Source organism: Dermacentor albipictus, chromosome 5 (genome assembly GCF_038994185.2).
Source record: "Dermacentor albipictus isolate Rhodes 1998 colony chromosome 5, USDA_Dalb.pri_finalv2, whole genome shotgun sequence".
Lineage (NCBI taxonomy): Eukaryota > Metazoa > Arthropoda > Arachnida > Ixodida > Ixodidae > Dermacentor > Dermacentor albipictus.
The window spans coordinates 64,615,879-64,632,882 of record NC_091825.1 but is presented as its reverse complement, the minus strand read 5'-3'; the positions used below and the strand labels follow the sequence as shown (position 1 = coordinate 64,632,882).

Sequence of the window (17,004 nt, the reverse complement as noted above, 5' to 3'; positions counted from 1 at the left end):
AATCCCTTGGCAACTATCACCAAATACTATGGCGCCGCATCCAGACCCGCACCCTTCCGTCCCCCTATTTCCTCTCCCGCATCCGCCCGGGAGCATACACCCCCTCGTGTGCTCAATGCACTCACCCCCATGCTACGCTTACCCACATTCTCCTTGAATGCCCGGCGGACCCTCCCCCGCGGGGCCCGGAGCTCCTGAATACATGGGAGGAATGGGAGACCCTCCTGCGCTCGACGGACCCGGCCAGGCAGAAGATCGCCACTGACCGGGCCGCCCACGTCATGGAACTCCATGAACTCACAAACGTATAGCGCAGTGGGGTCGTGCGGGGACCCTGGGACCTACGTGCCCGAACCTCTTGGTCAATAAAGTTGTTTCTCTCTCTCTCGTGCCACTCGTATGCTGGGCCAGTGGCTCAGTCAACGGGCCACCACCATCGATCTCCCTGTGGATCCCCCCCTGCCTACTACCGCTTCGAAGCCTCTCCAGGACGGCCCCCAGTACAGGAGCCCCATGCTTCGGTCCCGCTCCCCCCCTCCGACGACGAGGACACGGATATATTCAGCTCCCGGAAACGTGCCCGCGAGACGGATAGCGTGGACGAGGAGCCAACCGGCGACGGAAGCAGCCGTCGAGCTCTCCCCCCAGCCCGGAGCAGCTAGCACACGGCAGCCAGCTGCCACGTGCGGCCACCGGACCACGGCAGCGCCATTTCTCCACACTCCTGCGAAACAGCCGCCACCTCGTCTCTGCCTGACGGAGGCCCTCCAAAAAGGGCGAGCGCCACCTATCGACATCCCGCCGAGTCTACGGCCGCCTCCTCCGCGTCCCCTCCGAGCAAGGGCGCGCCCCCACATTACTAGACTGCCACATCAGGGCCCCGATAACCCCGCGGCGCGGTTTCTGAAGGACCCAGCATGCCAGCCTGCTTCGCGGCCGAAGCCAAAGGGGAAGAAGACGCAGAAGAAGAGGAAGGAGCCTGCCCATGTTTCCCGTTTGTCTCCCGGGGCAACGGACGACTCGCGGCGCCCACCTGTTACCCTGGTCACACCCAGCGTGCCTACAGCTGCAGTACAGAGAGGGACACCATACGCCCGCGAGTCCACCACGTACGACTTCACGCTGGTGCAGTCCAAGAGGGACCTGCGGCGTGCACGAGCCCTGGAGACTGCTGCACTCCCGGTTGACCCTGCGGTTGTCGGTACGGTGCTCTTCCGTCCCTCGGCGCCCGGTGGAACCTTCCGAAGAGCACCGCGCCTTTCACTCGCTGCAACTTTCTCTTCGCGGCCAGGTGTTGCAGTGGTTCGCGTTAACCATAAATGCAACATTTTGGCAGCCGATACTACCACACGGGAGTGCCTGGAGGAGCTGCTAGCAGTCACTGAGCTGCACGGAATCGCAGTGACTGCCCGACTGCCAGCCGAGCGCGGCAAGAGCACCGGTTTCCTGCACGGGGTGGTCGGGTTACCCGCGGACACGGACCTGCTGGGAGCCATCGAGTCGAGCGTTCCCGTGCTATCGGCAACAAGGGAGGAGAGCACCATCATCATCCGATTAAAACAACACTAAAACTCCCTAGTGTTGGGGACGCAAGCGGCTTGCGTATGCAATAACTAGGGGCGACGTTACTGCGCATGCACAGACCGCTACGTCTACTTGCGTCCTTGGGTTGTTGGAGCGGCCGAAAACATCGCTGCGCCTAAGAGGTCACGTTACCCACGTGACTCTTGCGGTGTAGGAGAACTTACGAGTAGCTAGCGGGTAGATAATCTAATAAATCTTTCGCCAAGTGTCGACAGATGTCGTTTTTATGTGTATTAGAGAGGTTTAGCGTGTCTGGTATTCGGATAAACACAGTTGGGGTGTTGGGGCGGAGCCATAAACGGGAGCGTCCTGCTTGGTGCATCCACCTGGCGGTGCAAAGCTCAAATCGACAAAAGCAGCTAATATTGCTGTAACCAAGTCTATTCTACTTCGCTGCCGGTGTAAATTATCGGCACTGGCCTAATTGTGTTGCTGCCAAAAATTTATACCCGCAGCAAAGCAAAATACACTTGGTTACTGCAATATTAGCTGTTTTTGTCTGTTTGAGCTTTGCGCCACCAGGTGGCAGCACCATGCAGGCCGCTCTAGTTCATTTTAGCGCCCGTGGACTTTGTAGGAACCTCACGGAACGCCCCAGCCTGCGTTTACCCGATTACCAGACTCTGTAAACCTCCCTATTAACTGCTTCTAATAAAAAGAGTTTAATGTACTTTACTTCATATGCTTCATTTCATATTTTATAACAAGATAACGCAGCAACGATCAGACGGTGGTGCTGCGAGCGCATGGGACCTCATTGCGGTTTGCGTTTGGGGCCGCTAACCTATAACACGTTTCTGCTTGCGTACGCAAACGCACCCAAGCGCTTGGGGCTTCAACGCCTTGCGTCCCCAATACTAAAACTCTGTAATGAACAGACTGCACGGAAGAGGCAGCCCCGTGTGCTTGGATTGCGGCGAGGAGGAGACGCTTGAGCACCTTCTGCTCCGCTGCCCAGCCTTCGATGTTGAGCGCACTGCGCTCTTTGCGTCATACCGTCGAGTGGGACTGCCCTGTGACTCTGAGGGAGCACTTCTCTTTCCGGCAGCCCACCTTTCCATCGTCAAGAAATTGCTTCCTGCCCTATTTGACTTTTGTTGTGACACGCAGCCGAGAGCGCAGCTGTAAGCCCTGCATTGCTTCTTCAACCTTCTCGTTATTTTCTCCCGCCTTCTTTTCCTTCTCTCCCTGATCTTTTTCTCCCCACTCTCCTTTCCCTGTGCAGCGCTGTTGAGGTGTCCTCCTCTGAGAGACAGTTACGGCACTGCACTTCTCTCTTCCTCTCCTTCAATAGTCACTACACACTCTATTAGAGGCCACCTCAGCAAATGTGCACGAACCATTCTTTTTGTGTAACCTAACAGCATACTGTCTCTGAAAAGTGAGGGTGAAAGAGCAGGCACAGTGGCTTTAATAAAGAACAATCGTCTACGTGCTGTGAGCGTTCGTGAGACAATATCTGCAGATAACACTTTTTTCTCCTTTTCGTGGTCGTAAAATACCGCTCTTACTATATATAGGTTTTCACTTTAACAATGGTGTCATTACATCACACGTTTGCAAAAACCAATAAGAAAAAAATATATTTTGTGCCTTTAATTTCATTGGTTACATTGTGTAGCACTTCTGACACTTTACTTTGTCCACATTCCGTGCCACCACATCACACAAGCATCACACATCACCAGCATCACACAACTTGAAGAATGGGTAAATGTCTTACTGGTGTTTTCCAAGGTCACATTAGTTGTATTAGCTGAAATAGGCTGAGAGTTTCTGAGTGCATCTCTTGTTCTGATGCGGTCTGCAAATCTCACGGACATCTCTCCCTGGTTTACGGACATTTCGAACTGTAAAGGAAAGGATGACATTTTATTTTTGCTGTCCAATGTCCCCATGCCATAAGCAAACGCCAGTTTTAGTGAAACTTAGCGTACATGGCTCATTCTTAATACACTTTTTCAAGAAAGATGGTACGTGACAAAAACGGCGTTCACACACTTGGTCTTAGAGAAGTAAACACATGCATTGACGTCGCTATTCAATGAGTTCTAATTACCAGAGAGCCATTCCTACGTTATTTACATTTCAGGTATTCCAGTGAACGCAACCAGCATATCAAGGGCCCAAAGTGTTTGCTGACAATACTTTCATTGCTATGGAAATTTGCATTCCTATTTTACACATGTGCCTAGGTTTCGTTTGATTAGACCAGCTACTACAAGTTCATGCGGACAGCTTTTAAGGTGCCCTGCAAATCTAGTATTTGAATGCAATAAGTAAGAGTTGGCAGATGATGGTCACATGTGCAACTGAAACCATGCACACATGGCCAGGAAGTGGCTCAGTGAATAAAAGCCAAGTAGCACAATACATGATCGTCCATCTACGTCAAATAAATTTTTAAATCTTAAACGTTTCTGACTGCTTAAAGAGGCTCTGAAATGCCTTTGAATATGCGTAGTAAGAAAACGCATCCAATCTGTAAAAGAGGCTTCTGTGAGCAAAGCATTAATGCACTGTATGTGGCAGGAAATTTACAATCTCGTAGCGAAAATGGTGAAAAATCTCCCTTGGCAACACAAAATTGCAGTAAAACATTCTCAGCAGTAAGTTAATTGTTAAGATTCCATGAAATAAATGAAACATATGCGTCTGCGATCTGATAAAGACTGTAAAATCACTTCATCTTTGCACGGCCGGTCTATGCACGATATTTATGTAATGCTGCTGCTGCTGCGCCTCCGATTTAGCAGCATCGTGCTACGTAGCATGCTCTACCTGGCTGCCACGAAGTACCGCATTTACTCGATTCTAATGCGCCCTCCATTGTAACTCACACCCGTTTTCTGTGACCCCCCCCCCAAAAAAAAAGAAAAAAAAGGAAGTGCAATAGCGCGCACGTCGTGCTTTCATATCGAAATACTATTTTCTCTCATTTAAAAAAAAACAGTTTTATTCCAAATGCACTAAAGTTGGTACGAATAAAAACACAACGTACCTTGCAACTAACCTTAACACAACGTACCTTGCAACTAAGATTCTTAGTGCGCCGGTACGAGTTGCGTGGGGCAATAGATATCGCTCGTCGTCGCCATCAGACAACTTCTCATCGATATTAACAGACCAAAGCATTTCATCCACGGTGCCGTCCATGGCAGATGGGATCGTGCACCATGCATCTTTCGCCCATACAGTAAAGTCCTGCAGCGAGGCACGTTTTATTTTATTGGCGAGCGTGAATTCGTGGCACCCGCTGACAAGCCATTCGGTGTAGAGCGCCCGAATTCTATCTTTCACTGGCTTGTTCAAACCAACATCGAGTGGCTGGAGCCGCGATGTCATGCCACCGGGTATCGCGACAAGTTCGGTGTTGCATGCAGCCAGCTTGTCCTTGATACGCTTATCAAGGTGGCACCTGAACGCGTCGAGCACAAGCATCCCAGGCAGACCCAAACTTCCGCCAGGTCTCTTCCGCCAAACGTTATCAATCCAGTCAGCGACCAAGTCCGTGCTCATCCAACCTTTTTTATTTGCACGCACAAATCGCGCCACTCGAAAACATGATTCCTTCCGGGAGAGTCTTCCGTCTGGAGGTACGGGGGCTGCTCGTGCCCATCCACAGTGCAACAAAGCATTGCGGTGATTCTAGTTTTTTCGTGGCCGGAAGGCAAAATGCGCACTTGCTTCGCAACCTTTTTTTCAACAGTTGTGACCGTTTCTATGGCGCAACTTCAAAACGTACCACAGAAAAGTGTGAAATTTCATATTCTTCTGGCAATTATTGGCATATCCTTTTTCGTCTTCGAAGAGAAAAGTCTTTTCTCTTCATAAAATTTGACAGCACCTGCTCGCTTTGAAGTCACTCCGGTTGAGCCCTAGCTTTCTGTAAGGCTAACTGCATCGCCCGTACTTTGAGCAGATCGGTCGTCACAGGCCGCTGTGCCGCTCGATGTTCTTGCACATATTCCGCAAGGAGTTCTTCTATTTCGGTCCACTGAAACCCTTCCTTGGTGCTTTGTTGGCGAAAATATTCTCCTTCTGTTTGCGCCAGTCTCACACGCAAGCTTGGTAACTTCGAACGCCCGTGATGCGGCCCGATATCCGTCCGTCTCCACGCTCATAACTTTCCTTTTAAATGCGGCGTCATGGTGGACTCAGCGTTTCTTCACAGTCGGCGCTTCCAGGCTGATTGAATAAATGCAGAAAAGGGGAAGACAGGAGGTAGACTAGGGGAGCTATTGTCGACATGCATGCCGGCTGCACGGTCGCCATTATCCGCCATGTTGACTCCCTCATTGCCTGTGGAGAGCGCACGTGCCTTGAAATTTGTGCCGGGAAACAGAAGCTTTACAAAATGCAATTTTGCGTTTTCATCAAGATGACAAAACGTGACGTGGAGCTGCAAATTTTATCGACTAATACATTTCCCGAGAATTGTATTGCGAGTGCGGCGGCAGCAGAGCCGTCAATTCCTTACAAGCACGTAATGCTCAAACCATGTCTGACTGATCGAAGAACGCACCACTCTAGGTTAAACGAGGCATACAATTCCCAACTCCCTAGCGCTTAAGCGCGCAGCGTACCCAGAAAAATGACAGGTTCAGTTACTTCCCCCTCCCTCATTTCCTCCTCCTCATTAGCTCTAGTATAACCGCTGTCCAAAGCTGTAGAAAGGATGAAGACACCACTGGGAGCTGTCAAGGTCGCTTGCTTTGTGCGACGCTCAGAGCGGTATTGAGACGGCGGCGCGATTGACTATCCTGATTAGCTACCCGGGAGCGCTAGTTTTCGGACGCCAAGGGACAAGCAGATGCGACGAGCGGATCATACGCGACTCGGGGCATCTCGATAAGCGCTGAAAACTTTTCTCTTTTTATTTTTGCGCGCAAGTGTTAAGTGCTGTTCAAATTCAGCGAAAATATATAGTGTACCTTCGCGCGCTCAAGACCGCGTACATGCGTGAGATTCGCAAAACGAGAGGTTAGGCCCACCGAGAATTGACATTATATCGTGCAACACGAAATCTCTACGGAAAGGGCTTCGCAAATACACTACCTGCATACCTTGTACATGCTTTCTCATGACAACACTAGAAAATAAGATGCAGACAAATTCCGAGCATCTGCACATGCCGCGATTCCCTATTCATAAGCCTACAATACATAGAAGCTAGCTTTTACAGATCTTAGAAACGTAATCGGGGCACCTAATGTGCGAATAGATGTCGGCACTACACACTCAATAAAACTAGAAATGTTCAAGGTCTTATCAATAGCAAATTACGAGGCACGCTGCCAGAACGGGCTTTCTTTAAAGATGCGAAATTTCCGCACAAAAGCTACCGAGAAAGATGACAGGAAGGCTTTTGTTTACAGCATTCACGTAAAGAATAAGGCAAAGCAAGTAGCAACAGCACGTAGCTGTAAAGTTTACACACTGATTTTCAACTTGTCAGAACGATCGTTCTTGCTGCTTTTGCAGGCACATGGCATCTCAGCTCTGAAGCAGTCTTTGGGCGACGCCTTTTCATGTACAGGCTAAAACCATGCTAAGTGATTTATGTGGTGACAAGCTTGTTTCTGGTAATGTATATTGACTTAGCAGCCTGTTCACGATCTGTAGACCGAACCAGCTGGAAAATGCTCCAGTTAGTGAAGTGCGCCTTCCCGCAAAGCCGCCTCGGTCGCTCAGTCGCCTGGGTCTAGCGAAGTGTAGTTTACAGCAAAGTCAGAGCGGCGCGCTCCAGCGCTGTAGCAGAGGACACGAAGCGCCTCCCTGAGGTCCGTGTGCGCCTGCGCTGCTTCGCTTCGATGCGCTGCCTCGTCGGACGCACACGAGCCTGTACGTCACGGATCAGTGAATGGAACTTCGTCTGCTGCTCATGACGACGAATCGACAAGCATAGCCGCTGACTTCAGCCGTTCAAGGAACAACTGGTGCAGTGATTGCCTTATCGTCAGTCTACAAATACCGGGATCTGGCAGCCATTCAGAGGGGCGTGGAACCAGCATGGCAGAAGCGGTTCCGCTCATGTTTTTAACGCGATAGCTTTAAGGAGCTCGTGTCGCAGAAAAGCCGGTGTCGTCGGCGTCGGTGTCGGGTGTCGGCGTCGGCGTCCGCGGCGTTGACCGTGAGCGATAAATCACGGCAGGCACTTCATAAATAAAAAGCAACTTCCAAGATGGGCTGGGTGGGAATCGAACCAGGGTCTCCGGAGTGTGAGACGGAGACGCTACCACTCAGCCACGAGTTCGATGCTTGAAAGCGGTACAAACGCGCTTCTAGTAAACGCGGTGTTGCCTTAAAAACGTGCCGTAGAAAGTTATACTGCGGTGTATATCGGTAATTATGAGCATGTAACTTACAGAAGTCGCATTTACACGAGTAGCGAAGTACGTTTCCGCTACATTTCTTCTGCGCTTACCGCACAAGCAGAGCCATCTTGCGGCAAACACAGAAGACCCCCTCCTCTCAATGTACGGCGCTGCCCCGACAGGTGGCGCGCCATGCGCACATTGGGCCTTGCTGTGCGCGGACCGGTGCCAGGCGCGTTGCGGCCCCGACTCCCTCTCCCCTGACGACGCTTCGCCGTGCTCCCACGCGGGTTGCAGAATCAAGCGCCGTTCCTTTCTTTAGATTACTATCTGTCTATCTCTCTGCCCGTGCCGATCACGACGTTTGGCTGGCGTAGATCGTTTCCCCCTCCGAGACACAGAGTTCTTTGGTTCGTTCCGTTTGCTCAGGCGCACGTTTCGTTGCCGCGCCGAACGCTGCGTTGCTCGACGCTCTCCGTGTGATAGGTGGGCGCAAAGTCCGATGCGGGGCGCCTCGTAAGTGATCCCTGCGCCGTAGCGCTTTGTCTTACACCCCTTGGCGGTTCGATAGGAACGCTGTCGCGTTCCACTCTTGAAGGCGAAGCTTAAGCGTCCTCCAATTTTTCTTGATGCTCTTGCAGGTGAGTAATCCGCACATGCATTACTTTCGCACGCATTTTGTTTTTCCCGTTACACCCCAAATGTTATTTGCTTGCCTGAAAACGCACTCGCAATTGAAAGATTATATGCGTCATCGCTTTCGATTGTTGCGTCGTATTTCCTTTTATCTGTTGCTGCTACTTTTAAGCGGTGACGTTGAGCTTAACCCTGGCCCGACAACTGCCGAAACTCTGCAGAGGCTCCCAGATGGTCAAGATAGCATTAAAGGGAAGCTGACGAGGTTTTAGAACTGGAAGAGTTACCGTGGTTTCAAAGGCTCATCATCATCATCATCAGCCTGGTTACGCCCACTGCAGGGCAAACGCCTCTCCCATATTTCTCCAACAACCCCGGTGATGTACTAATTGTGGCCATGCCGTCCCTGCAAACTTCTTAATCTCATCCGCCCACCTAACTTTCTGCCGTCCCCTGCTACGCTTCCCTTCCCTTGGAATCCAGTCCGTAACCCTTAATGACCATCGGTTATCTTCCCTCCTCATTACATGTCCTGCCCATGCCCATTTCTTTTTCTTGATTTCAACTAAGATGTCATTACCTCGCGTTTGTTCCCTCACCCAATCTGCTCTTATCCCTTAATGTTACACCTATCATTCTTCTTTCCATAGCTCGTTCCGTCGTCCTCGAGTTGAGTAGAACCCTTTTCGTAAGCCTCCAGGTTTCTGCCCCGTAGGTGAGTACTGGTAAGACTCAGCTATTATACACTTTTCTCTTGAGGGATAATGGCAACCTGCTGTTCATGATCTGAGAATGCCTGCCAAACGCACCACAGCCCATTCTTATTCTTCTGATTATTTCTGTCTCATGATCCGGATCCGCAGCCACTACCTGCCCTAAGTAGATGTATTCCCTTACGACTTCCAGTGCCTCGCTTCCTATTGTAAACTGCTGTTCTCTTCCGAGACTGTTAAACATTACTTTAGTTTTCTGCAGATTAATTTTTAGACCCACTCTTCTGCTTTGCCTCTCCAGGTCAGTGAGCATGCATTGCAGTTGGTCTCCTGAGTTACTAAGCAAGGCAATATCATCAGCGAATCGCAAGTTACTAAGGTATTCTCCATTAACTTTTATCCCCATTTCTTCCCAATCCAGGTCTCTGAATACCTCCTGTAAACACGCTGTGAATAGCATTGGAGAGATCGTATCTCCCTGCCTGACGCCTTTCTTTATTGGGATTTTGTTGCTTTCTTTATGGAGGACTATGGTGGCTGTGGAGCCGCTATAGATATTTTCAGTATTTTTACATATGGCTCGTCTACACCCTGATTCCGTAATGCCTCCATGACTGCTGAGGTTTCGACAGAATCAAATGCTTTCTCGTAACCTCTGCCAGCACTGCCAAAGGATGATGTAAAAATCATCATGCGTCCCACAAAGGGATTAACTATCAAAGACATACTAATACCAACCTTGGCGAGTGCCATTCTCAAGGCAAGCCAACCAATCCAAGACCATCTCTGTCGAACTCAAGATGGACCCGTGAAGCGAGAGAGAATCACAGGAATGGATTTCATCCTCCGCACTCGCCCCGGATCGAACATTATAATTCTATCGGTGAGCAGCACGGAAGTGGCCAACGTACTCCGCCGCATCACGCTACTCGAATTGAGCGGACGCGTGCACCAATTCAACACATACGTTGCTGACCCCGACAACTGCTATCGAGGTGTGGTTCATGGCATTCCAGCGGACACACCCATGGAACATTTACTAGCCAACATGCGAGTACGGTCACACGGAGTTCAAATCGAACGAGCTCGGATGCTAGGCAAGTCATCCACGGCGCTCATCACGTTCACCGGTGGCTCCCTTCCCAAATGTATTTATTACATGGGAGGAGAGATGCGACTCCATCCATACAAGCCCACTGTTCAAATATGCACGGAATGTTTCCAAGCGGGACACCGACCGGATGTGTGCCCCCACCCGATCAACATCTGCAAAAAATGCGGCCTGAAGGATCCCCCCGCCCTTGGACACGAGTGTGTGCTCAAATGCGCCGTGTGCGGGGCGGCAGGCCACGAGACTGGCAGCAACCAGTGTCCACAGAAACTAAAGAACATTCGTTTCAAGAACACCAATCGTCAGTCCCGCTCACGAGAGCGAGTGGGCCAGAAGAAACTGCGATGGTTCAGCTCAGAGAACGAGGAAGAGAGCCATCGCCACAAATCCACATCTCCTAACGGCAAAAGAAGTAGGAGCCCATCCAGGGAGCTGACCAGGGCCGCACAAGCGCCAGTGCCCCCGCAGCACCAGCAGTCACAAAAGCCTCAGGTGAGCTGGGCCACGGTTGTATCTCCCAATGCTCCGCAACATACACCAAACACACAGCGAGATCCCGGTTATAAAATACTTAAACAGGAAAACGCTCAGCTACGCGCACAACTTCGAGACGAGGAACGCAAACGACAGCGATCCGACGAGAAAATTAAGGAGTTAGAGGAACGCCTCACACGAAAAATACAACAGCTTGAATCAGATCGTAGACAATCGGCCACAGAACCGACGCAAATCACCTCATATACGAACACTCTCGCACGTAGTGAACCAAAATCACCAGCACCACAAACACCGAATGCCGAAGCGCCACCCGCAATGGCCCAAATCCAACTATTATTGGCAGAAACCTCTAAATCACTAATGCACGAGATGATAACCCTTGTGAATCAGAAACTCCTCGATTTCCAATCACAAATGCTGGTAGAATTCGAGAAGCACAAACAACAAGTGACGGAGCAGCTAAAGACCGCAGCCAAAACCACAACCACTAAGAAACGCGCCATAGCAGTCGGCGCCGGATCGGCGAAGACCAAGACGGCCCACCGCATAATTGATACGGACGGCTCGGACACCGAGATGTCAAAAGCATAAATAACGAGTGGGAACCATGGCTACTACACTTAAAGATAAAACAAAACCAAACAACCCGGAACGATTAGAGATCTGGCAATGGAACTGCCGATCCTTCGCTAGAAAGGCGGCAGCCCTCCAGCAATTTATTAAAAGCTCTCAGGTAGCTCCGGACATAATATGCCTTCAGGAGGTTGGGCCCAAACCGGCACGACTACAGGGCTATTATGTTCTGAGCGACCCCCAAAATCCTAAAGTTGCCACGTTGGTGAGCAAGACAATCACGGCACAAATGATATTCCTCCCCCAACGTACCGGGGAAACAAACTCCGTAACTATCAGCGTGCTACCGCGGAAAAGAGGCAAAGCACACAGCATCATAACAAACATTTACAGCCCTCCTAAAAGCAAAGGTCTGGACCTACCCCAAATTTTATCGGACACTAAGACCATAGCGGGAACCAAAGACAGGACGGTGATATTAGGCGATTTCAACGCGCCACATACAATGTGGGGCTACGCGTCCACATCCCCTAAAGGAGCCCTACTTGAGCAATCGGTTGAGAACCTCGGCATGCAGACAGCAAACCACATAGGCACGCCCACACGCACAGGTAACAGCGTGAGCAGGGACACAGCACCCGATCGCGCGTACACGCTAAACATCAAAGACGCAGAGTGGGCATCGCTAAACGAAAACTTGGGAAGTGATCATGATCTGATTCGTATTTCACTCTCGACCCCCAAATTACGTAGAACAATTGGCACAACGAAATTAACCGACTGGTCAAAATACAGGGAGCTCCAACGGAACCTGGACACAGCAACGACTCCCGACAACATACAAGAATGGACAAAACTCATCCAGTCAACACACAAGGACACTACCAAAACCATCGAGCGTACGTCGGACGCCCCCGTGGTCGATTCCCACCTAGTAAACTTGTGGGACGAAAGACACAGATTAGTTAAGCGTTGGAAAAAGCAACGCCTTAACAAACAGCTACGTGCCCGCATAACACTTCTGGCGGAGGAGGCGCAACGACACGCTGACGAATTAGCGAAAAACGAGTGGGCTACGTTCTGCGGGTCCCTCTCGGGGACCTTAGGAACGGCTGGCACGTGGCGCATCCTTCGTGGAATGCTTGACCCGGATAGCACACGCACGGAAAACAACAAACGACTCCAAATCATATCGGACAGTTTTCCAGGCACAGACGCGGAACTACTAGAGAAACTGAAAGAACGATACATAGGACCACCATTAAACACAGACGCCCCAAAACGAGACGCGACCATACCTTGGAAAGGCGAATTCCAAATTAGATGAACCTTTCACATATGCAGAAGTCTTTGAGGCAGCTCAAGCAGCCGCCAAAAACTCGGCTCCTGGCCCTGATGCCATCACGAACGCGATGCTTCGGAACCTGGACGCTGGAGTCCTGACTAAAATCACAGAAGTATTCAACGGCGAGAGCTGGCTCAAAGGCCAATTGCCCCCGGAATGGAAACACGCTAAAATTATCATGATCCCCAAACCTAAAAAGACCCCCTCAATAGGCGCTCTGAGGCCCATTTCTCTCACGTCCTGCCTGGGTAAACTGTACGAACGAGTAGTACAAACAAGACTGCAGCGGTACCTCGAAGAAATAAGATGGTTTCCAAACACCATGATAGGGTTCCGTACGGGGCTATCCTGTCAAGACGCATTCTTACTGATCAGAGAAGAAGTTATAGCTAACATCGCCCGCGGAGAGGAAAGACTAGTGCTCGCACTAGACCTCAAGGGCGCATTTGATAACGTTTCGCACAAAACAATATTGGAGGAACTCGAATTGACGGGATGTGGAGAACGAACGTACAACTACGTGCGGGCTTTTCTCGCCAACCGCACCGCCACGATAGGAATCGGTCAAATCACTTCCCAAAAGTTCAATATGCCCAGTAGAGGAACACCCCAAGGGGCAATAATCTCACCTTTGCTGTTCAATATGGCGATGTGTCGCCTGGCGCGACAGCTGGACCAAATCCCCGATTTGGGTTACACACTGTACGCAGACGACATAACGCTATGGGCAGCAAGGGGCTCTCTGGGACACAAAGAACAAGTGCTACAGCAAGCAGCCGAGGAAGTAGACAAATTCTCGAGGAGTAGTGGCCTCAAATGTGCCCCCGAAAAATCGCAGGTCATTCGGGTACACTCGAGGGGCTACATATCCAACGGGCCTGTCAACATCGTTGTGGAAGGACACACGGTCCAAGAAGTTAAGGCAATGCGTATTATGGGTTTCTGGCTCCAAAGCAGCGGAAACGCATCCCACACCATCAAAACATTGAAAACCACCGCAAATAACATTGCGCAAATGATCCGTCGTGTAACTTATAGGAAAGTGGGCATGCAAGAACACGACACGCTGAGGCTCGTCCAAGCACTAGTAATAAGCCGAGTCACGTACGGCCTGCCCTACCACTTCCTTAGTCGCGAGGAGGAAAGGCAGGTCGACATCATAATAAGATCAGCATATAAAGCGGCCCTCGGACTACCCAAGGGGACGCCCACAGATCGCCTGCTAGCCTTAGGAGTACACAACACATTCGAAGAACTAAAACAAGCCACACTAATCTCCCAGAGGGAACGCTTGAGCTACACTCACGCAGGACGGGCCCTACTGACAAGGGTACGTATTTCCCCACACCCACAATTTATCAGCGAACAGTTATTACCACTACCACCCTCAACACGAGCTCGAATAACAGTGGCACCCATACCCAAAAACATGCACCCTGAATACAATAAAGCAAGGCGAAAAGCACGTGTACAACATATTAGAACAATGTATGAAAATAATCCCACGTACAACACAATATACACAGACGCAGCCGCGTATTCGAACGTGCACTCGAACGCCAGTGATGCCCAAATGAACATCAGGAGGTACGCAGTGGCAATCATCGACACGAAAGCACGGCAACAATTTACGGCTTCCGTTAGGGCAGGTACTCCCGCTGCTGCCGAAACTTTCGCCGTGGCAATGGCCCTCGCTCACGCGGAACGCACGCAAAAGAGCGTCACCATAATAACAGATTCACAAGAAGCATGTCGCCTTTTTCTCAAGGGCCACGTGACCAAAACATGTCACTCAATAATACCGACGAAATTCGCCCATCATCACCGGATCCTATGGTGTCCAGGTCATACAGGCCTTGAGGGGAACGAACTGGCCGATTCGCTAGCCCGAGGTATTATTAACCGGGCCGACTCGACTGGGACGGTCCCAGGTAGCCACTGTAATGACCCCAATCCAACGAATGCCCGGGAGATTCTCGCTCATCAGCGTGCAACTAGAAAAAAGTACCCTCCCCCTCATCCACAACTCAGTGGAGAGGAAGCCGCCAGCTGGCGCAAAATTCAGACTGGGGTATTCCCCCACCTTAAATTACAGAATGCCATGTTCCCCACTCGCTACAGGCCCGACTGCCCGTGGTGCGGAGGCATACCAACACTACAACACATTACTTGGGATTCTGAATCACACCCGTTTGATGAAACACGCCACACAATGGAGCAATGGGAGGCACAGCTAACCAGCTCAGACCTGGCGGGACAACAGTCCTTCATAACACAGGTCAAGCGGGCGGCCGAGGCCAGCGGGGCCTTGGACTAAAGGGTCTCCGACCACTGCACGTAAATCGTTTATAAATAAAAGTTTCTCTCTCTCTCTCTCTCTGCAGAGGCTCCCAGATGGTCAAGATAGCATTAAAGGGAAGCTGACGAGGTTTTAGAACTGGAAGAGTTACCGTGGTTTCAAAGGCTCATCATCATCATCATCAGCCTGGTTACGCCCACTGCAGGGCAAACGCCTCTCCCATATTTCTCCAACAACCCCGGTCATGTACTAATTGTGGCCATGCCGTCCCTGCAAACTTCTTAATCTCATCCGCCCACCTAACTTTCTGCCGTCCCCTGCTACGCTTCCCTTCCCTTGGAATCCAGTCCGTAACCCTTAATGACCATCGGTTATCTTCCCTCCTCATTACATGTCCTGCCCATGCCCATTTCTTTTTCTTGATTTCAACTAAGATGTCATTACCTCGCGTTTGTTCCCTCACCCAATCTGCTCTTATCCCTTAATGTTACACCTATCATTCTTCTTTCCATAGCTCGTTCCGTCGTCCTCGAGTTGAGTAGAACCCTTTTCGTAAGCCTCCAGGTTTCTGCCCCGTAGGTGAGTACTGGTAAGACTCAGCTATTATACACTTTTCTCTTGAGGGATAATGGCAACCTGCTGTTCATGATCTGAGAATGCCTGCCAAACGCACCACAGCCCATTCTTATTCTTCTGATTATTTCTGTCTCATGATCCGGATCCGCAGCCACTACCTGCCCTAAGTAGATGTATTCCCTTACGACTTCCAGTGCCTCGCTTCCTATTGTAAACTGCTGTTCTCTTCCGAGACTGTTAAACATTACTTTAGTTTTCTGCAGATTAATTTTTAGACCCACTCTTCTGCTTTGCCTCTCCAGGTCAGTGAGCATGCATTGCAGTTGGTCTCCTGAGTTACTAAGCAAGGCAATATCATCAGCGAATCGCAAGTTACTAAGGTATTCTCCATTAACTTTTATCCCCATTTCTTCCCAATCCAGGTCTCTGAATACCTCCTGTAAACACGCTGTGAATAGCATTGGAGAGATCGTATCTCCCTGCCTGACGCCTTTCTTTATTGGGATTTTGTTGCTTTCTTTATGGAGGACTATGGTGGCTGTGGAGCCGCTATAGATATTTTCAGTATTTTTACATATGGCTCGTCTACACCCTGATTCCGTAATGCCTCCATGACTGCTGAGGTTTCGACAGAATCAAATGCTTTCTCGTAATAAATGAAAGCTATATATAAGGGTTGGTTATATTCCGCACATTTCTCTATCACCTGATTGATAGTGTGAATATGATCTATTGTTGAGTAGCCTTTACGGAATCCTGCCTGGTCCTTTGCTTGACAGAAGTCTAAGGTGTTCCTGATTCTATTTGCGATTACCTTAGTAAATAGTTTGTAGGCAACGGACAGTAAGCTGATGGGTCTATAATTTTTCAAGTCTTTGGCGTCCCCTTTCTTATGGATTAGGATTATGTTAGCATTTTTCCAAGATTCCGGTACGCTCGACGTTATGAGGCATTGCGTATACAGGGTGGCCAGTTTCTCTAGAACAATCTGCCCACCATCCTTCAACAAATCTGCTGTTACCTGATCCCCCCAGCTGCCTTCCCCCTTTGCACATCTCCCAAGGCTTTCTTTAGTTCTTCCGGCGTTACCTGTGGGATTTCGAATTCCTCTAGACTATTTTCTCTTCCATTATCGTCGTGGGTGGCACTGGTACTGTACAAATCTCTATAGAACTCCTCAGCCACTTGTACTATCTCATCCATATTAGTAATGATATTGCCGGCTTTGCCTCTTAACGCATACATCTGATTCTTGCCAATTCCTAGTTTCTTCTTCACTGTTTTTAGGCTTCCTCCGTTCCTGAGAGCATGTTCAATTCTATCCATATTATACTTCCTTATGTCAGCTGTCT

General features: G+C 49.9%; 1 protein-coding gene across 9 annotated transcripts in view; it reads right to left on the bottom strand.

The window, feature by feature from the left end:
* The window catches only part of LOC135911706 (uncharacterized), a 288,230-nt gene that overhangs the window by 202,967 nt on the left and 68,259 nt on the right, over nt 1-17,004 (bottom strand). For 5 of the 9 annotated variants that reach the window (XR_011514481.1, XR_011514486.1, XR_011514482.1 and 2 more), the window contains exon 4: nt 3,308-3,434. The exons of the other annotated variants lie outside the window; for them this stretch is intronic. Coding sequence is in view for 2 of the 5 variants with exons in the window: in XM_070538434.1 (XP_070394535.1) it covers nt 3,308-3,434 (127 nt within the window). In the remaining 3 variants the exon portion in view is untranslated. The remainder of the gene's footprint in view (nt 1-3,307; nt 3,435-17,004) is intronic. 9 annotated transcript variants of the gene reach the window in all.